Source organism: Mytilus edulis, chromosome 6 (assembly GCF_963676685.1).
Source record: "Mytilus edulis chromosome 6, xbMytEdul2.2, whole genome shotgun sequence".
Classification (NCBI taxonomy): Eukaryota; Metazoa; Mollusca; class Bivalvia; order Mytilida; family Mytilidae; genus Mytilus; species Mytilus edulis.
Genome location: NC_092349.1, coordinates 65929921 through 65953669, shown reverse-complemented (window position 1 = coordinate 65953669; position 23749 = coordinate 65929921). Strand labels below are relative to the sequence as shown.

Here is a 23749-nt window from a genome sequence, read left to right as displayed (position 1 = left end):
TTCTGCATAAACTTGAAAAATAAGTTTTATTTCAACAAAATATAAAACATAAGTAACTGTTTGTGGTCATTTTTGCCCCAGATATTGTTATTCATTTTTTTGCATACAAAGGGGCCAAATACTGCACTTATCATACATCGTCCTTTGTATTTGTAATTTACAAGGACAATTGTAAAAAACGGGGGAGGGGTCTAAACAGTTATAGACTAAAACGTGTGAACGGCAAGCTACACCTGTTATTACAATAATTAATACATCCGAATTTTTAAAAGTTCATTTACAAAAATACAGTATTTTGTTTCACCTAAATTACCTTTATATCAATTTTTACGTGGTGGTCTTTTAGGATCATTCACTTAAGACTGCTGCTAAATTATAATGACTATCATATATATATACGGTATACCTTAAAATACTAGATTTTGCAAAAGGACAATTTTTACATTGAATATTCTTGAACGTTTTTTAAAGCCCCCGAACCTTACCCTAATAGCGGCCCTATTGGTCCATCGCACTTAAGCGTGAAACACCATCGTACTTTCGAGTACCATCGCACTTTAGAGTCCTACATACTTATTGTACAGATGTGTCTTGATACTTATATTGATGTATTCTTCAACTTATACAGTCCGTTATTAAGAAAAAACATTACAGCTATGGACAACAATGTTCTGAAAAGGATAAATAAATAGTAGAATATAAAGAACATTGAGGACGATATAAACAACATGTGACATTTTATATTTTTTAGAAGTAAGGCATTCGCTGTTTAAATGTTTTAGCAAATCAGACAGAACCTCTTCATCACAATTGAATTAGTTCGCGGGTTGTTGGAGTTTTTTTGTGAAATATTTTTGCATGATCTGATTGATAGTTAGTCTACCAAAATCACATTGTACAACGAACGTTTTGTGTATGAATATTCTAAAACGGGATAATGGATAATATTTAAGGAACATGTAAAGAAAAAATATTTTTCAAATACATGGCTAAATTGAATGAATATATTTTTTTGTTAAATTAAATTGTTTAAATCATGTTTTTCCTTATTGACATTTGAAAGTCAAATCTTTTGTTTCTTTATTTTACACATCAACACTTCAATGCTCGGAATCGTACAAATATATGAGTTGTATTGGAGAATGAGTGTTGTAAAGGCTGTACAATTTACCCTGAACATTAGCTAATCCTTCACAAATATATGTTTTGTAATGTCTTAGTTATTGGTTTCTTATTGATAAAGTAAGCCTTATTCGATTAAATAACGGCAACAGTAGTTTACCACTGTTTTAAAGTTATAAATCAATTGAGAAAAACAAATCCATGTTACAAACGAAAACCGATAAAGACACTGAAGTACAACAACAAAAAATTCCCCAATACATGTATTATCTCCAAAATATAATCGTTATAGGAACTTATATGTATAAATAATATCTTATAAATGAGTCAGAACAGATATAGATAATCAAAGAAGACTATTAAAATGGTAGATAGTGAAGCGACTGCTCTTTTTATTTTAATTGAAGGAAATACGTAAATATTTTTGACGGTTATCTAGTTTTACGTTAATTTAAAAAACTAATTAAACAACTAACACATTGTTAACACTCAAACTATCCACGACACACGAATTATTCTTGCAACAGAGTTATGACACTTTTTTGAAGATTTTAAGGTTTGAATAAAATATGTAACGTACATTTACGCCGTATCATTATCATGATTGTTTTGATTTTGTCTTCAATTTTTAATTGAATCATCTAACCAACTTATGTTTATGTCACCGGACAAATTCTAGGTTTTGTGTCTTTCGAAAATGGCGAGAACTACCTTTTATTCTCTGGTTCTTTTAAAAAGTTTGAGTCTAACTTTCTCTGAATCATCCCGTTTCGCCGGGCCTCGTTCGTCACCTTACTTGATTAACTAAAATGTACAGTATCCTGTTAAAGTTTGTTGACAAACTACGTGTACTCAGGCTTCATTTGCTAATTAATTATGTTAGTCATTATTACGCAAATTGCACAAACATGACATTAAACACCATTAACAAATCAAGCAATCAATTAGCTATCATCAGATTGATAACAAAACATAAAGGTATACAAAGGCCTGTTGTTCATCATTATTTTTTTCTTCAGTTCAAACACTCTGGCGAAGTAAAAAGCATGAAGGCTGGATATACTATCAAAACTATACATATTTCAAATGGTATGAGTGTCTTGGTGACATATGAAGTTATTAAAGCATAATTATAACTACATAGCATTTTCCACAGACTTTTGTGTCTTATATTTAACATTTTCTTTGAATAAATCCGACGCAAATAGTCAAAGTATTAAATAAGTATGCGATACTCAATAATATATAAAGAATAAAAAAAACATACATTCGTATATAGCAATTTGCAGAAGTTGGTATTTTTAGGGAATATATATTACAAATTATTCTTTATTAAAGCATATACGAAAGATTAAAGTATCCGACCTTTATTTTCCTATAATGGCAAGCACTTGCTTATAGGTATATGTTACAGTTATAGGGGAGGTAATGACGTTGCTAACGTAAAATGTTATTTTCGAGACGTCAAAGTGTGACATATCGGGGAAAGATGCATTTTTCGACTGATTTCTATCATTCAAACTGATTAAGTTTTAAACGAGTTCATGGACCCCTCTGTTTTAAAATGACATTCGGTTTGATTACGTCTGATGATTATTTGTATCAAATTTCATGAAAAAGTCAATGATGCACTATGTTCAAAGATAACTATACAGCAAGTGACGTTTTTTCTACATTCATGAACATTTGATAAATTAAAAATATTTCTGAACCAAATATTTTATAAATTTATTGACTACTTATATAAAAAAGAAAAACAGCTTGTGTTTATCTTTTAAAACAAAAAAAAAATATGCATTTCTGTCGGGAGGAAAAATACGCCCACAAATCCAAATTTCGAGCAAATATCTGAAATTTCGACCTCGAAGGTATATTTTTATTACATATTTGATCTAAGCAGATAAAAATAGCCTATATATCTCAAAGGGAAAAAATCTAACTGTCAGAAATAAACTGTTGAATATGCCCTTAATAAGCAAAGTTTGATCTTAGGTGTGGCATGCGCATGACATTTTTTTTTCGAAATTCACAAAATGTCAGTTCAGAAAAAGTGAATATAATTTGTGACTTTTTTTTATCAATTATGAATGTTATAAAGGGTGAATATGCCAACACAGGACAAAAACCGTCAACAAAAAGATAATTTCATTGAGTTTTCTGGTTACTTATTTTAGAAAGTATAAAGCTTATTCCAAAAAGAAACAGTTCAGTAGGAACCGTACTTCATTAGCAAAAAAAGTATGAATATGGGAGTATGAAAAGCTATTGATTTACGATCAAGCGATGGCAAAAAGCTATCGTATCTTGAAGGATAAACAAAATATTTCAATAACATTAAACTCATCAGCTTACATGTTTTTTTTTAAATGTTTTAAATTTTTGACAAATATGATGTACACATATATAGAAATTGACAACAAACATTTTCTGTCAGAAACGTTTTTTCTGAATTGTTCCAATTTGATTCATCTCAGCGAAGAAGTACAACAAACCTTTTCGTAGTTATCCCCACATTACAGAAATTAGTGAAAAGAGGTTCGTGTTAGCAATATAAACATTGAACTGTATTGACGTATGAAGTTAAAACTTTCGGTTTCTTTATTAATGCTTAAAATGATAAGATGGAAATCGGTATCGAAACAAAAACAAAAGTTTTATTATAATCATGCAACAAATTTAGACTGAAAGGAAAAGCTATGAGAATGCTCCTTGAATTCAAAATTAAAATTTTATTATAATCAACAACATAATATCTTTTATATGTTCATAATGTGCCGGACATCAGTGTTAACATGTTTGATTGTTTTTTTGCAAAGTAGCATTAGAACTTTAAACGTCTTGTCTTCATTGCCTCAGTAATTTTTTAAAATATAACTTAATGTTTATATATATATATATATACACGCCAAAGCCTTGCAACTTTTTTTTTTATGCCACATGATTTTTAAAAAATATATTCATTTGAATTAAATTTATTTTTGAATCAGGCCTTGGATGATTTTATTCAACATTTTACACGGAATTCATGTATCGGTATATTGATATCACAGGTCACCTTTCTGCACTAAAATGATCACATTATATTACGTTTTTGACTTTTAAGTGACAAATAATAGCTTGAATCATACCCCACATATGGTCTGTCCTTTACACTGTGTTAAATGATGTTGTTGTCTTTGAACTAGCTGAAAGAAACTGCGAGGAACTGCGAGTACTCTCAGATCTTTATTTAGTCTCATTTTGTCGTGGGGTGTCCACGTCCATTCTTTGATTTTGTTAGATGTATTTCTATTTGTTTCCATCAAATGCGTTAATCCTTTTTCAGCTGATTTTTTTATAGTTTGTTCTTATGTTGTACTGATAAAAGGAACACTGGAAAATTGTTTAACTGGCAGTCTTATCGCATCTTTTTTTTACACGAAGTTAAAGAGTACTGCAGAGAGTTTTTTCCAAATAATTTCAAAGCTTTTGATATCAATTGTTTGCCTTCATGTTGATTAATATGTATTTCGAACAAAACATTCTTGTTTCATACAAGGAGATGTACACAAGGGAAGGGTGTACTGTAATTTTGGCTGTCATAACAATGCATAAGGAAAGTATGTTAGTGTTGTAAAAACTTGCCGTATTGCGTTGAATCAATTCTTTGGCGGATATTATAAAAATTCAAAACAATGTGTATATACAAAAAAGAGGACGTGGTTCGGTTTATATTATTTTCGAGACTGTGCGTACATGTAATACGTCAAATCTTATACCTTAAAAATGAAATACTCTGATGAACAACCCTATTTTCATAAAAGTGTATCGCACTGCGATTTAATTAATATTATTGGTCAATTAGTATATACACATGTTAATTATATAATTCATTACATAAAAGTACATTTCAATAATGGTGATGACAAGCAGGTTTACAGTTAGTTTCTACAGTAACTTCAATTCCATAATGATCTGATAAAGGATATGATTTTCCATGTATGAAGGTAAAAGATTAGAAGTAAATTATGAGGAGAAAAAACCCCAATAAAACTTGTATCTTAGCATTGCACAAGTCCATGTTTTTTCTATGACTGGTTATGACATCTATTTACTAAATCCATTGTATCACTGCTAATTGCTCATTTAGTCAAATGAACTTTGACGTATGGAGAATTGAGATTGTGTTACTACTCATTTATTAAAATAATGTTCACAGTTCAGAGATTGTAGATTAAGAGAAAGATTTTTGTTCAATCATTTTAAGAGTCGTTGAAGATAAATTTTCAATAATAAATGGAATGATGACCCTTTGACCTGAAACATTTTAATAGTATAAAACATTTCACTTGTTCTGCCCTAAACATAAAGTAAAAGACAAATTCATATAATTGGTTCTGTCCTTTTTTCATAAAAAAGAAGGGAAAGGTATCTTATGTAATGTAGGGAAAATCGTAAACATTTTTCAGAAACTGACATTGTCAAGATGCATCAATTACTGATTGTCAATACAATAAATATGTTAAGAGGATGTGTTTTTAACAAAAAATCATCATTCCGATGGGAACCACTTGTACTTTTCTATTTTTACTGACTTGTACCTTTCTACATACCAGACTTCCTTCAAGGAATAATGATGAAAATTAAAAAGAATTTTGCTCGTTAACTTCGGCTATGCAGATGATGTCTTTCCGTAAAATAATTCAATGTTGGTGACAATTTTATGCTCATCTATACCATCGAGCTTGAAACAAAGGATACCTAATTTACAGTAAAGTTTGCTCAAACATCTTGAGTTACATCTAGTAATTGACAAAAAGGGTATGACGAGTACAAATCGATAAAATTAGATAATTTCAGCATTCTCATTGTGCACTTTTCATTCATATGCAGCAACATTCTAGTAACTCCTGCATATAGAGTGTGAAAAAAAACATATCTCAAAGTTAATACGATATTCTAGAACCCTTTATTAAAGGAGGATCCTAATCTCTTTTCCCGTAATGTTTTGTTTTAATTTGCTCGAATTCTCAATTTCTAGATGGTAGCCTAGATATGAGGCATCCTTAACCGTATCTGTTTATTTCAAGTGCAAACAGGAAAAAGTCTACAGCGTCAAAACTGGGAAAATACAACAATTGCAAACGTCAAATTTGGATTGAAATAACGACATTTTATTTCCCATATTTATATCTTATATTTATATACCCATAATTTTCTTACGGTGCATCAAAAATCAACCTAACAATGCTAGGCTAGATCTGATTCTATATATATAAAAAAAAAACAAAGACCATTCCACAGAACAATTAATTAAACGGTTTTCCTTCATCAATCTGCATATCATGACTTTGAGAGCACAACAATAAATGCTTCACCAGCTTTGAGAACTTGACGCGGTCTTTGTTATGAACCGTGTCACGAGTTTTAACACAATTGTGCTAGCTTAGACCAACTTAGACGACCTCGTGGATGTGGCTGGTAATTTATTTTTATTAAAAAAAAACGACATTGTTGGTTATAGTTTTTATCATGAAGTACTCTCACGTACACTATTATGAATCAATTATAATCGTCAGCTGCTCAGCGCAATATAAAGTGAATCTGTTGGTCGCTGCAATCACTTGAGTTTTTTCTTCTTCATAAAATTATTCCTTTGTTTACTCTTTTAATATTAAAACAAACGATAATCGTATTTTTGGTTGTAAGAATTTCAAAAAGAGGGACAAAAAAGGGACAGTCAAACTCATAAATCGGAAATAAACTGACAATGTCATTGCTTACAACGAAAAAGACATACAATAGTTATCAACGGTACCAGGCTTATAATTTAATACGCCAGACGCGCGTTTCGTCTACATAAAACTCATCAGTGACGCTTGGATAAAAATAGTTGGAAAGCCAAACAAGTAAAAAGTTGAAGAGCATTGATGACCCGAATTCCAAAAAAAAATGTGCCAAATACGGATAAGGTAATCTATGACTGGGATAAGAAAATACTTAGTATTTCGAATAATTCATACTTTTGAAAACAGTAAATGTATAAAAATGACCATATAATTGATGTTTATGTCAACTCTGAAGTGCTGGCTACTAGCTGGTTGTACCCTCGGGAACGAAACGTCCACAAGCAGTGGTAACGACCCAGTGGTGTGAATATTTATTAAAGGCACCAGGCTTATAATTTAATACGCAAGACGCGCGTTTTGTCTTTATTAGACTCATCAGTGACTCTCAGATCAAAATAGTTAGAAAGCCAAACAAGTTCAATGTTGAAGAGTATTGATGACACAAAATTTCAAAAAAATTGTGTCAAATTTTGTCATCACAAAATACATAGCAAAAATCAAGGAAGACGAACAAGAGTTCACAACATAGAAAAAATAAAAACTAAGCATCACGAACCCACCAAAAACTGCTCCGGAGGGATAGGCAGATACTGCCCCATATATGGTACCGGTCGTGTTGCTCATGTTACTACAAAACAGGTAATACGTATAATTCAGTGGATCACATTCGTTAAAAGGGAACGGAATTGTAGTTACGACAAAGGAACATATCAGCTACCATATGTGAACGGATATTCCATAACGGAGATTCCATAACAGATAATCCATAACGGATATTCCATAACGGATATTACATAACGGATATTCCGCAAAAGGGTTCAGGTATATTGTATTCTGTTTTGTTGAGAGTAATTGAGAAATAATATTTTGACCAAGAATATTCATTTTTTTTTCGAAAACTCATTTCGACGTGAAGTGTGTTAGATATGATAGTTTTTAACAAGATAAGTTATTCATTATGAATCATATAGAGATTTCCTTATGTTTTGTTGAACAAGGAAGTCAACATATTTATTCGCTCCTTCAAAGTTCTTTCAAATAGATTTTTATCCAATGTACATCTACCTTTTATTCTTTATCAAACAAAGTTTGTTTAAAAACTTGAATGATAAATATGTTCATTAATTCATGCGAAGTCGTTGAGTTAAGTACGCTGGTGTACTACTTTAGTATCTTTTGTTATGTATAGATTGAAGATTTAACTTCAGTTAAAAAGGAAGTTTAACTTGAATTTCGTGATCTCTGAAAAAAATGGATGTTTATTTATGGAGTTGTGCTATATATTTATTCTCCATCGAAGGATATAAATCAGGTAATTTTATTTGTGCATAGTTTTTATTTCAATCATCCGATATCTTTGAAAAGGAAAATATAATCTATTAATCATAAACTATTATACATAATGACAGATACAACAAGAATGTGTCCAAAGTAAACGGATGCCCCACTCGCATATATTTTTAACCGAAGCTGGACATACGGACGAACAAATAAACAGACGAACGAATGGACGCACCGTTCGAATAAAACAATGCCCCTTAAAGGGGCATATATTAACTGTAATCAATATATTTTAGGAATTAAAATTTTCCTAAAATATTCATTTTGTATTTTCTGTTATCTATATGACTTTTGTATATACATGTATGTAATTATAAAAAGTGCAAACACAAATTTTAGGAAAATTGTTCAAATCTATATGTATTCTTTCGAGCTTCAGAACAGCAAGAGAACCGCTAAGACCGAACGTTTTTGTTTCGTATCTAGTAACACCTATGTGTTTAAGACCAATATACTTTTGTAAAATAATTTGTTTGGTGTTACAATTGGTGGACATTATGACATCAACTTATTAAAAAACTGCTATATTATTGTAATTCATTTCCATTTATAACACGTTTTTGTCATAAATATATATAAAATTCATTGTATTTGTTAATATTCATGAAGTATTTGTTAATATTCTTGTACCCTTGCAATGGTCTGTATAACTGTAATATAAAATATAAATAATTTGAATTTGAATTTGATTTTTGCTATACATTTTGTAATGACGATATTTCCCAAAGAATTGCAAATATTAAATAGTTTAAGTTGTTACGGTTCATGATTCTGATAAAAAGATATTGTGCGCTTCGTCTACACGTTTTCCACAATTATCGATGACTTCATCATGGATCATCAGATATGCATAACTTGTACTGAAACTCAGACTAAAATATTCATGATAAATTAATGCACTGTTAGGCGATTTCAGCTAATGTAAATAAATTAGAAGTCATCCGATTCCACAAAAAAGAATTTTATTTTGATATCTATTGCATTCGAAATTCAATATATACAGTTGTTATTTTCTTACATAATTGAAGGATTGTTTTTATACCCGCAGAATTTGTATTGACAACGTCATCTGATCGAGCTACTACTGGGATTGATTTTAATTTCACCTGCATTTATACATACACGTACTATGTTATCTTATACAGAGACGATACTATTGAATGTGCGGTAAGAGGTTTTGGTGACTGTAGACTTTTTGTTTGCAATGAAAGCTATAGCTACACTTGTAACGAAAATACTCTCGTTTTAACCATACCTGGCACAATTGATTTAGACAATTTACATGGATCTAGTTGGAATTGTCGCAGTTTTGATGTCTTTTTATCAAATACGGTGATTTTGTATGTTAACAGTGAGTATAGTTATGATACTATAAGGTAAAAAAAACATTACTGTGCAGCGTTTAGATGGCATTGTTAATTCATTGGCATAGGATAATACCATATATGTTGTAAATTATAATGTTAAATTTACCCCCCCAAAAAAAAATTCAGAGAAAACAGCGTTTTTATTAAACATGTACATCTTTATCTTATCTTGTAATTACCATTGTTCCCTTTTTGTTTGTTTTTCAAATTTATCATGTTACATGAATTTGGCAAGATAGATTACTCATTAATGTTATTTATTACTTTTCAAACGTATTAATAGCACTGAATTATGTGTTACTATACTCCTATTTTAGAATTTTTTTATTAGGAATTATTAATTGATTACTATTCACCAAGATAATTGAAAACCAATTTTATCAACCTGCATCTAATGTTTTAGATATAAACTGTTTATGAAGTATTCTTTTGTCAACTTCATATGGGAATATGAGTCATACTATAACAAAAACAAAATAATTCGCTTATTGAACATATGTGTGTGTTTTCCTTTAATAATTAATAATAGTTTATGAGTATGTCTGCCAAAAATCGTAACATTTATTTCATGCTTGGTATGCATTTCACGAATTAATTGTTATTTTTTTTCATAATTATCTAAAGTAAGAAATACATAATTGTCTATATAATCGTTCACCGTAAATTAGTTTGAAATGGAATCTGATCAAAACACTCCTTCATGTACAACAATTATTTAAAAACAAGATGCTTAATCGCTTTTCAATTTTCCTGTATTCGTACAGTTTTATTTGTAAACACACGAAGACAGTATCATCTTTATATTTCATTTAACTGGCATTAATTGTTGAGTGTAATTACACATGCTTTTCATAAGAATAGCCATGGCTGTTAAAATTCGTTGTATAAATCTATTTTAGGTAAATCGGAAATGTAATGGTTATATTGATATGTCTTGTTATTTTCAGTTCCAATCACAAAGGTGAATTTAACAGTTATTCCATATGATAAAAACCCGATAGCAATTTTATCCGGTTCAACTCAACAGTTTCAATGCACAACTAATGCCGGTCGGCCTTCGTCGAGGATAGAGTGGTATATATCTGGTGCAAACATAACCGCAAAAGCTTTTCTTCAGACTGATCAATGTAATTCTGAATGTAATGAAACATTGATAACGTCAAGTGTTCTAATATATACTGGTAACATGATTGACATCGGGAAGATAATTTATTGCATAGCTGAAAATGTGAAGAAACAGAGTGTCAGATCACTAGACAGAAGAATAGATATTTTGTGTATGTAGACATACTTTGAGAGGATAGAAAACACATAAGCGAGTAAACGATTTAAGCTCCGCCTTTTAATCATATACTATTAGTAAGAAGGAATCAAGCTTCTCAATGAACAAAATGAGTAGCATATTCGATGACATTATCCCTGTTAATTGTGAGGTCCACATTTCTTGAAATCTTTATGTTTTTGTAAACCGGTAAAACAACTATTTTTGTCCACAGAATTAAGAAAATATAAGAAGCCACATCTATCGAATCGTACCCCTACTTATTGAGCAGACTGTAATAGTTACAGAACCAAGCTTTAAGAAACTAAAATCCCGCATAATTTGATTATGACCTTCGGTGTTCCATATGATCAATTCGTATTGTTGAAAGTTGGTAATAGAATGAAAAGCAGAAGAAAATTCTAGATACAAGTTCAAACCGGTGTGTGTTTTTGCTGATATGATTTCCCTAAAAGTAAGGATTTACGGTACTTCAAAATTTACTTTAACGTGAACACTGTAAAGAGTGTTAGTTTTACATATCCGAAAGCCTTTTATACATTTGAGCTATACTTTATATGTTTTATGTATTACTGAACACGTTTTAAGAAGATGAGAATGAATTTTATATTTGCCCATAATTGTGTATCTTCTATTTAAGAGATTATAACAATGCAACTAAATTTTGTATTCTCAAACATTCAAGTTACGAACTCTCAATCGAAGATCAAATACAGACTATTTCAACAACTATAGGTTATCATGTGGGCTTGAGCATTTGGTTAAACATATAGCACGTTAAATAAAAAGGTTCACTTACATGTTATTCTCGTTACCATAGTCTTAATAGTATTATAGTAGAACAGTTTCATCAATTATAAAATTTCAAGTAATATTTTTGTAGATCCACCAGTTATTGTCGATATCCCAGATTACAACATCATAGAAGGAAACACTTTGTATATAACCCCTTCTATTGATGCTAATCCTCACGCTATGTCTGTTTGGTGGACCCGTCAAAATGACACCAGTTACATATATAATGGCATGAATCTTACAATCAGCAACATACAGAGGGATTACGGTGATTACTACAAATGTAATGCAATGAACACCATAACCATTCCAAGCCAATCAACCCAAAACAAAACAACGGAAGTGTTGTTCAAAGTCAATGTGCAATGTGAGTAAAAATATCCTGATAACACACAAAAAGATGTATTTTGATTTTTGGAATATGTTTTATTTAAATGCAGTTTTTGATTTGACAGATATGGATTTTTTCAAAGGAAATTATTGTAAAAAATTTCGTAATTGTAACCAGGATTACACATTTTAAATCTAAAATGCCTCTAAGTCTGGGGAGGACAAAAGACAACTAATTTGAATATATACACATGGAAAAAAGTATTGCAACATCAAATTAAAATTCAAGTTAAAAAAACACTCTTTATTTTTTTGTGATATAATTTGTTGAAATAGAACTAGTTAAACATTATTTAAATATCACCTGAGTTTAATTAATAAATATCGATACGATAAGTTCTTATCTACACATGCAGCTACTGTACTCGTTAACAATAAACCAGATGTTTTTATCCTCATTGTTTTCAACACTTTAAATAACCAAGTTTATAAAGTATAATTGACACCTTGTAATCGGTCCTCTACAACTCATAACTGCAGCAAGATGGCAGATAATCAGTATGAGAGAAGCAGGTATGTCGCTGTGACAATTGGACGTATTGTTGGTCTTCATCAGTCCACTATAAGTTGTTTTGAGAATAGAAATCAGACAACAAACGATGTTAAAGACCTTCCGAGATCAAGAAGACCCTCTATAACATCTGCTAGGGAAAATCAAGCAAAATGAAGGTTGCTCAGAGGAAAACCCATTGAAAACAATACATTCCAAAAAAGAGAGTGATGACCCTACAGGAGCCTTTAAACAAGAACTGTTCGAGATCGGCTTATCGCTACTGGTTATCGTGCGATAAGACCATTTCGGGGACCTCAGCCTACGAACAGACAAACAGTTGCCCGTATCCAATATAGTGCAGAGCTCGCCAAAGTTGGAAATTAGCATCGTGGAGGAAGATCAATCGTTCCAATGGAACTCGGTTTATCTTTCTTGGCCCGATCGTAGCCAGAATTTGCGCTATATCGAGCATACATGGGACACTATTGGGCGTTAAGTGCACGAGAAACACCCCAGTTCGACCACGTCATGAAATAAACAATACCCTTCGTCAGGATAGTTGCTGCTACCCTAGCAACAAATTAGTCGACTTAGTGCAGGAATCAGAAGACGTTAATATGCGTTTATCCGTTTGAATGGAGGCTGCGCACAAAGTACTAATTCTTTGGCGTATAACGACCAATCACGATGTTAACAAACATCTAAAGATTAATTTTGAAATGTCTGACATTGTAAAGTTCGACTACAGTAAAAGTTGTAAAATGCATTTTTTTTGTACAAAAAGACTTCATTTTGTTATAAAAATTTTGGTTAGATAAAACATTTTTTTTAAAACATTTTTTGTTCGTTTTAATGCCAATGTTATCATAAACTACGTTTCAATATTATTTTACAAATATTTAATTCCATTCCATCCAAAATCAGAGGCTGATTTTTCAAGATTTAAAAAATCAAGGTGTTGCAATACTTTTTTCCATGTGTATATAAGTCTATACAAACGACCAGTCAGAAAATGAATTAGGTAACAGAGATTCTAAAATAGGTGATATTACACAAACGTGACAAATAAGAAAATATTATAAAAGTATTACCAATTGTGCAAATAATGTGCATCGAGTAAGTAATAAAGTCATATAGACAGATAATTGTCCTATACAAAAATCCCTACTATTGATGCAATAACCTGTACACAAACGTGACAAATAGGAAAATATTATCAAGGTCTTACGAATAATGCAAATAATCTGCATCAAGTAAGTAATAAAGTCATATAGACAAATAATCGTCCTTTAAAACAATCACTACTATTGATGCAATAACCTGTACAACAGAACATTATATTACCATGTGAGATAGTTGAAGCTTATCCTGCAGATGAATTAATGTACCAGTGGAATTATCCTTCTGATACCATACGGAATGGATATCTTACCATACCAACTGTCTAAAAAAGACATAACTGATTATAATCGTGTACCGCTACAAATTCAGTTGGTACATAAAAAAGAATGACGAAACAAATGGATGTACACTGTAAGTTTATAAAAAATCTTATTTTCATTTTCGGTTCCCACTCCAAAATGTTTTATGTATCAAAATTGTACTGTAAAAAAACGTTCATTTGTTAGAAGTTGTATGCGCGATATACAAAATTTAAGCGGGAGGTTTTCCTAGATATCAAACCGAGTTCATACCACCATTTATTCTCAAAATATACTATGTTCCAGGTCAGGAATATGGCAGTTGTTGTCAAATAGTCTTTGTCTATGTATGTTGGAATTTGATTTTGTTGCAGTTCAGTGTTTCTGGTGTTCCTTTGTTTTCCTCTTATAGTTGAAATGTTCCTTTGGTTTTAGTTTGTAACCCACTTTCGCTCAATCGATTGATGACTATTGAACAGCGATATGCGACTGTTTCTTATTTATTTTCATTTTTTGAATCTAATAAACAAGTGAAGTTGTATCTGCATGCATGTTAGAAAAAAGGAGTAGTTGTATCTACATGCATGTTAGAAATAAAGGAGGATTTAGAAATGTAATCAATATTAAATACCCAAGTTTATCATTTTAGATGAACCTGTAATTTCTGGCATTCAAGATTATAATATTGAAGCAGGCAGAACACTTAATGTTTCTCCCACAGTAGATGCGTATCCTCTCCCTTCATCTATATGGTGGACTCGTCAAAATAATATCAAATTCATTTACTATGGATGGAATCTTACAATCATTAACATTCAAGAAAGGGACAGTGATAAGTATACATGTCATGTGATGAACACTTTAACACCTTCTGGGTTGTCTGCACAGAACAGAACTTCAAAAAAAGCTTTTAACATTAATGCTCAGAGTAAGAAAATAGTTATGATAGACGAGAAGGTACACGTTCACTTTTTTCAAAAATGGTCTTGTTGAAACTTCAACCACATCACCTTTTATTATATTATCATTATATCTTGTGAATCACAATACTTCAAATTGTATAGACATATAATAGATACAATTTCACGGAGTAAAACAATTACATGTATGTATCTGTTGATTTTCCAAGTAAAAATAATATCGTCGTGGAATGTTTGATAGAAACAGAAAACGTATTATGATTCCCCTCTTCCAATGTTTTTTAACAGAACTTAACAGATATAGGTCACCATTGGGTCTTTAAGCAAGCTTATACCGCAAAGTCTTGTATTAAAGTCTCAAAAAATGAAAAACAATGGAAGCTAAAACTAAACGCCGAATTTAAATAATGAACGACAAATAAATATAATACACAGGAAATAAACAACTATCATTTAATTACAGGCTCCTGACTTGGGACAGGCACATAAATAATGTAGCGGGGTTGAAGTTATTCTGGGACAGTAGTGTAACAGTACAACATAAGCCCAACTATAAAAATCAGTTGAAAGGCTTAACCCACCAAATGGATACAAATATAAGTACATTTACAGTTAACAAAAGAGTGGTCGAGATTTTCAGTTACTTGGCTTTCCAAATTTTGGTGAGTTTGTGCATCTCATATAAATCAACAAACTTTAAACTTTGATAATTTAGAATACTGGCGAAACTAAACAGTCTTTATCGTATTTTGATTTTTTCATCGATATTGACACATGCATAGGCCTTTCTCAATAGAGCTATGAGGAAGAATGATTGAAACAATTTCAGTCCTACTGTCACCAACAAAAAGTTGTTGACCTGTAAGATTTGACAGCTGTGTCTCCACTAATTAGCGACACACTTTCCCGGTATCAGATTCTATGGTATTTGTCAATTCTGTAACTTGTATCAGTTGTATCGATTGATATCTGTTATTTGGATATTTTAATCACCAGCAGCCCTCGTGGCCTATTTTTGGAATTTGTAGGTGTACAAAATTTATCTTCGAATTTTATTTGGATTTTAAACTATTTTATGATGAGTGCAATTTAAAAAAATATATAGGAAGATGTGGTGTGAGTGCCAATGAGACAACTCTCCATCCAAATAACTCAATGTACGGCCTTCAACACGGAGGCTTGGTTCACACCGAACAACAAGCTATAAAGGACCCCAAAATTACTAGTGTAAAACCATTCAAACGGAAAAACCAACGGTCTAATCTATATTAAGTTATGATCTTAGTATCTTTGATGAAGTTTCTTTTCGAAAGGTTTTTTGGTATGATGCAGATCAATTATTTAATTTGTACTTTCTGTGCCCCATACGATAATTTTAGAATGTAAGCTTACTTTGACTGTCCCTCTAGTATCTTGCACCCCTCTTTTCTGTAAAAAGATACGAAAACATTGTGTCTGCTGCATATTTCATTATTTTCTATCTTAAAATCAAGTTAAATTATTTCAGAGATACCAAATGGAAAATCAGTAAACAGTGCTGCGATCGGGGTTGGAACGGGATTCGCTGTCATCATATTAATATTAGGAACTACTAGTCTATTCGTTTTTCTGTACAAAAAACGTCGAATGGTAAAAAGGAAAGGTAAACACAATTGTACTGTATCAATGAATAAGTTTTGAAATTTTCTGTTGTTTTGTTGTGGTGAAATCATAATCTTAATGTAGTTTCCACATCTAATGAAACCTAAGTTAAGAAAATACATGGTGGTATACATTCGTAAGAATTATAATATGACAAAAGTATAGAATATAGCAAAATTGAAGTAATCCAAAAACAGCTGTTAAAGGCTGACAAAATGTATAGCCCTGGTCACAGTCTACTAGATAGCTCGAATAGACGCCGAACATATAACTTTTGTCAATCAATTCATCTCCGTTAGACGTCTGTTCTTTGTACCAAGGTATATACAGTGGTTTGAAAGAATAAAATTGTCTAGTCTTGTCTTTTTTTTATCCTTTAGACGTCCGTTCATATCTGTTTTATGTCCGCTCAGCGTCCGCTTTATCCGCCGACGTCCGTTCTGTTCGGTGAAATTCTTTTAGCATGCACATAACTTTAAACACTTCCAACGGATGAAGTGTCCATTGAACGTCCGGTACGAGTCCGTTTTTACGGTACTCATCCGTTTCGTTTCCGTTTTGTTTCCGTCATTTGTCCGCTATACATTCGTTTTCTTACCCTAACCTTTGGTGGCATATTGATGAATGAACTTCTTAAATGCTCGCATCTAATTTTAAGTTTGAGTCGACCAAAAAAAAAAAAAAAAAACCCTGACATGAATGGAATGTTCCGGAAAATGTAAGTTTTGAAAATGACAACAACTAAAAGTTTGTAACAGACAGAGGAAATTCATAACATACTATCCGAATATATCATTTAAAAATACACATAGATACGAAAAAAAGAAAAGATTAAGACATCTACATACCACGTCAAGAAAACTGATATGTAATTTGAACGGACGTTTCTATGAATATCTCTAAATGGCCATATTTAATAACAATTTTTTTACAGAAAACAGCAACAGCAAAGTATATGAATCAGAATTAGACAAACCGAGGTAAATAAACATTTTAATCCCGGAATAGACCAAATCAGTAGCGATATCATGCTGGCTAAGAATATGTTTCAAAATACCAAGGATATTTTTATCCCAGACATAGAAAACCTTATTTGTATTTGGCAGAACGTTTTAATATTTTGAGTCCTCATTGCTCTACAACTTTGTTCTTGTTTGGCTTTACAACTTATTTGATCTGAACGTCACTGATGAGTCTCATGTAGACGAAACGCGCGTCTGGCGTATTAAATTATAAGCCTGGTACCTTTGGTAACTATAGCAGGAATGTTTTGGATCTAATGATGTTTGTATAGCATAACTTTTGTTTGCACACATACATGTAAAATAGTTCTTTTCCGCAATGGTCTAAATACTCTGGAATTTCTTTTTATTATTCTCAAATGTTTTGTCTCAACGCATTTCTTTCAATATCAAATCTGACAAAAAATCTTAACGCATAAACCTACTATTTATTTGAGATGCGGCATGTGGCAACTTAGAATATGGCGAAACCTTATGCTGATAACTTTTACGGTATCTCAATGCATTGTGATAACTTGTTACGTTCAAATTTAAAAGAAGATCATGACTTCAGTATCTGCTGACCCTCTTTGAGTACCTTCGAACACCACAAAGTTTTTCTTAGAGCATGAGTCTTCCAGTCGTTATTTTTCTGTGTTTTGTTGTGTATGCTGTTGTTTATCTATTCTGCAATGGCATTGTCGGTTTGTTTTTGACTTATCGTTCTCATGTAATAGTTGATATGAGACGTTTCATATTTATTTGACATTATGGAATAAATAAGCTGTGGACTTGTGTATATGATTTATGTTATTAGAGCCAAAGAATATAAAACCTCTTTTAGTATTTAAGGATTTTGGATTTCGGGTTTTGTTGTAGATAGTCTTTTACGTTTGTATTGATCTTACCTATACCATTTAAGATACAAGATAGAAGTCGTGTTATAATTATAGATTACTTATGTTCTTCTAAACAAGATGCATTTTCTCATTCTCATCTGATTGAACGGCGATAGTTCTGAGATGAGATGAGAATAAGAGAATACATCGAGTTTAAAAAAGCATAAATAATCTATTTATTGCTATAATGTGTTTTTACGAATATCAATTGATACAAATTATAGCAAAATATATCTAAGTACGATAAGCATTTTATTTTTTAATAAATTTTTTCGTGCAGTCTTATTTGATCAATATTATGTAACACAAAGACGTGCATCTATTTAAAAAAACTGAGTTTAAACTGAGCATCCAGTGTGTTCTAAGATTGCAAACAAAATACAATACATACAAACAAATAGACATATTTGTAGCAGATTTATGAAATACACGGTAAAATTAAAACGAGAAAAATACGTTTTTCGTTGACATTTTAGCGCAGTAATTCTATTACGTGTATTTTATAGTTCCGGCGAAACTTTTCTGATTTTTGACACACTAGTGCGGGAATATGGAGTATTACGCTGTTGCAAAGGACCATCGAAAAAAGCGATAATTTTCATTTTTAAGCGAGTCGAGAGAGAAGAAAAATAACACATAAAAAGATCAAAGAAAAAATAAACATTATAGCAATATTAAAGTGAAATGGATTGAAATGTCAAATGCTTTTCTGTTTTATGGTTTACAGACAAACGTCCGGAGTAGACAATCATTTGTATAATGAACTGCAAGATCTAAAATCAGGTCAGTACAAACATTATATAATATTTAAATGTATTGTAGCTTTAATAACTTTTTCGTAAATAAAACCAAATTGATGTTCATTTAGTCTTTGTACTTTATTGGGCCGTTAATATTTTTCTTCAAACATACCTTAGAGTGTTTCTTAGACGAAATGTTTTTTTCAGCCAGCTGGTACCTTTGAATATGCTTTTATGATGACATCACAAACAACGTAAGAAGGTAAAAGAATGTTATCATAAACGATAAGTCTGCAAACTTTTATATCGACCGCTAAACAATCACTTTGGCGATAGAAATGTCTAGTAAGTAGAAAACATCATAACAAAAAAATATTCAATTCGCCTCGTACTGCAATCTTGGAAAGATGTAGTTTTTCTTTCACTGATATCAGATCTGATCTAGAAAAAAAGAACTGAAATGGATGTACCTTTTTATTTATATTAACTATACACATGAAAAATATTCATAAATACAAGCCGATTTGATTTATCAATTTACAGATGGTAAACAGCAGAACAAAAGTTCCGAAAGATGGTAAGTAGTGTTTTCATCTTTTCTCAAACAAATATATTCTGTTCACATTTGATTCCTCTTTGACAATTTCTTTATAGAAAAAAGTAAAATCACAAAAATACTGAACTCAGAAGAAACTTCAAAAAGTGTAGTCCCTAATCAAATGGCAAAATCAAAAGCTCAAACACATCAAACGAATGGATAACAACTGTCGGATTCTTGACTTGGTACAGGCAATTTCTAATGTAGAAAAGGGTGGATTGAACATGGTTTTAAAGCTGTATTTGTATGACAGTCGCATCAAATTGCAATACATTGACAACTATGCATGTGAGCAAAGGCTCCGTGATAAAGACCGTACTTTGACCTATAATGGTTTACGTTTATATAGTTGTGACTTGGAAGGAGAAATGTCTCATTGGCACTCATACCACATCTTCTAAAAATGTTCTTCATTAAATATACAAGAGGAACATGCAAAATCAACTTAAAGCGTGTCATAATTGTTTCTCTGCAGCTCGAACACTTACGAAGAATTTGGAGAAGTCAAGAGCAGTGCGAATGATAATATTTACGAAAACATGAAAATATCAACAAACGGTATGTAGCATGTTCTAAAATGTAATTACATATTAGGGTTTTTAGCATTTTAAAACATTCTTTTCCATAACAGCTTATGTGAAAAGAATTATATAACATTAATCATACCTCTCGTTAGAAAGAGGTGTACCAATCTGTCCGTATTTCCAGCGTTCCTTCTTCCTTTCGTCTCTTCATCTGTCCGTCCAGTGATGTTTTTTCTGTATCTTTGTTAGGATCTACCAAGACCGTCCTGAATTTGTATAAACTTGATATGAATATGCAAACTGATGCCTTTTCTTATTATGTCATCACATTCCTTTTAACAACTACGTATAGTGATGCCATGATTTGTATACAGTAGATTTCAGTAAATATAAATCAATTGAAGATATCTTTGATACATTTGAACTAATAATTGCCTGATCCGACAACACAAATTATGATAACTAAAAAGAAGCAAGGAGTGAAATAAAAACAAAACATAAATTGTGTATAAAGCGTAAAACACGAAACACATTGAGTAATGTGTTGGTCATTTGTAACTTTGGGGAAGGTAACTAATTCAGATGTTAAAGGGCCACTAGCTGTCGAATTCATGTTCCCTTATTTGACTCAAATTCTCATAAAAGTCGAAGTCAAAGATATTATTGATATAAAATCCAAAATCTGGATAGCAATTGTCATCAAAGCACAAACAAAGAACAAACACAATATCATTACAAGCAGTTACATATCAATACAGAACAGAAAAAAGAAATAGTTAATGATATCTATATAAAATATTGTAATTTTTTCAATTACCCCCTTCTATCTATTTGACCGAGAAGATACAGATATAGATATTTGTAATACAATTTATACAATATATAACATAAAATAACTTAGGTTAGTGAAGGTCTAAACTTGTTCATCTCAGTAATACCTTTTATGCAACATATACGGACATCATAATCGTTACTTCGAAATATGAGATAGAATTTTTCAACGTCTTTAAAAAAAATTATTGAAAGATGGTGAAATATATGATTTATCTCGTAGCGAGTGCCCCTTTGATACTATATCAATTACCTAAACACATGAAAAGCCGTATATTTTATGCATACATATCTATTTCATAATACATTCGTCTGTTATTGAAATACTACTAATTTTGCAAACTTATTTTTTTCAAAAGGTTTATGTTAATATTTATTAATTCATTGGTAGTCTCATTGATATATATCTCATTTTGTGATTTATTTATATCAGTATCAATTCTCTTTTTATGTTTATTTCAGAGATACAAATACGTCAAAAAGATACGAATTTATATGTAAACCTGGAACTAAAACCTTCAACAAGAACCTAGTTTTAATTGACTTTTGGTTCCTTACTCACAAAATTTCACAGTTTTTACATCATGAATCACTTCAACTATGGACCGTATTGCTTTGGGGAAGGATGTCTACATAGTAGAATATTCAGTTCATGTGGTTTAAATTGAACAGTTATTGTACTGAACTATTGTATGTATACAAAGTGAATTTCAAGATTATGTGTGCTTGTTTACCATGGTTTTGTTAGCAATTCAAAACAAGATCACTATAAATTGATATCAAGTATTATGTTTTTATGAAGAAAAAAGATAAACAATGTCATGGAAGTGGAAAGTTAAGCTTTCAATAAAAGCTCGTTTAAACCATCATTTGCTCCGGAAATGCCTGCACCAAGTGAGGACAATGGAAGTTTTGTTTTACACTTATCCCGTTAAATGATAATGTTTGATTTATCAGTTTTTCCCCTTTTTAAATATTCCCATGGAGTTCGGCATTTTTAATTCTACAATAATGAATCTAACATCCATCATAAATTTGAATTTTGCATAGCTGATTTATAATACTTTTTTTGTGATTTACCAAAAATGATATAGTATGTCTTGTTTTTCTTCTTCTTTTCGCTTTAAAAAAAATATTCATATTTCAACCTTTTATTATGTTTATTGAGATAATAATACCATCGCGATATTCAAACTCACCAGTCGAAGACAAGGTGACAATGGCATGGTATACAAGGCTAAACGACGAACAGATAAACAACTTCTACAAAGCACACCATAGAAAACTACAAAATGGAAACACAGAATACACAAAATACGGGAGATAATGTCAGTTACTTCGAAAGGTTCTAAAGATCCTGCTCCACAAGAGTGTTTTGCATGATCTGAAATGGGTCTTTGTAATTATTAGGAATAAATGCTTTACAAAAAGGTCTCCTGGATGCAATTAAACTATATCCCAAAAAGTGTACGTCTTCAGGATAATAAAGATAAAGTATTTTTTCAAACGTTATACGGCCACCGTGTCTTGCCCTTATACAATATGACATGACTATTGATTTAGTCGTTTTCTCTTTTGAATTAATTGAATCATGGAATATCAATCGCCTAGTCAGAAAATGTTTGATGAAAATTATTAATTTCGTACTGGTCATGCAGGAATTACTGTCTATTTTGGAAAGCGAATTTGAATTAAAACTACGAATTTGTGTTTTTGTTTACTTTCTCGATTTCTGCTTGTAATTGCCACATCCTTATATGTTTACATTAAGTACCTGTATATTGACAATATTTTATGCAGTTTGAGTGTAAACATATAACTACATATAAATATATAATGCATAAGAATATTACAGAATTTGTCAGTACTAATGTAAAAGTTCGTAATATATGTTTGTACTTTTGATATAAAAAAAAAAGTAACTGGTCTTATATCAGAAAGTGAAGATATTTTTTATAAGAGATTGATAAGTAAATTTGCATTAAACAGTTTTGTCAACCAAGTTCACTAGAATGCAGTAAAGTAAGGTGTGTTTGTCCCTTGACACATCGGTGAAAACATTTGACTATCAGTAGCATTATTAGATCTGAAAGGATTCGAATAAGTTAGTTTTTTAATAAAAATATACATGTAAGGCCGTACGGTAACCTATAGTTGTTAATTTCTGTGTCATTTTAGTCTATTGTGGAGAGTTGTCTCATTGACAATCATACCACATCTTCTTTGTTTTATATGCAGCAGTATTATAAGGTGTGTGGATGTCATTATAACAATACAATAAGTTGAATTTTAGACATATAAGAATAAAAAACAACAAAGGTGTGAATTCTGAAATAAAGAAATGTTAACACAGATGTTTCTTGTCTAGTGTCCTAAGAAATACTATTCTACAATTTCAAACAGACAAATTGACAATGAAACTAACAAATTTAAGAAATTAATTTTTAATGCTCTGCTCTATTCTCATTCCAAATAAACTCATCATACCAGGACTAAATTTTGTATATACGCGAGACGCGCGTTTCGTCTACAAAAGACTCATCAGTGACGCTCGAA

At 31.1% G+C, this 23749-nt stretch overlaps 2 protein-coding genes across 2 annotated transcripts in view; both read left to right on the top strand.

Moving 5' to 3' along the window:
- The window catches only part of LOC139526784 (uncharacterized), a 67872-nt gene that overhangs the window by 24162 nt on the left and 19961 nt on the right, over nucleotides 1-23749 (top strand). The window lies entirely within an intron of this gene.
- LOC139528177 (hemicentin-1-like) lies at nucleotides 7745-22901 on the top strand. Its single transcript, XM_071324051.1, has 11 exons — nucleotides 7745-8262; nucleotides 9340-9642; nucleotides 10606-10935; nucleotides 11824-12102; nucleotides 14689-14967; nucleotides 16467-16601; nucleotides 17535-17580; nucleotides 19228-19283; nucleotides 19784-19817; nucleotides 20314-20396; nucleotides 21656-22901. Exons 1-11 carry the CDS (start codon nucleotides 8202-8204, stop codon nucleotides 21724-21726), a joined length of 1677 nt encoding a protein of 558 aa, XP_071180152.1. The 5' UTR covers nucleotides 7745-8201; the 3' UTR covers nucleotides 21727-22901.

Coding starts and splice junctions, on each gene's coding strand:
- LOC139528177 (XM_071324051.1), top strand. CDS start 8,202: ATGGATGTTTATTTATGGAGTTGTGCTATATATTTATTCTCCATCGAA. Junction 14,968..16,466: donor TTTTAACATTAATGCTCAGA/GTAAGAAAATAG, acceptor AAATTATTTCAG/AGATACCAAATGGAAAATCA. Junction 19,284..19,783: donor ACTGCAAGATCTAAAATCAG/GTCAGTACAAAC, acceptor ATCAATTTACAG/ATGGTAAACAGCAGAACAAA.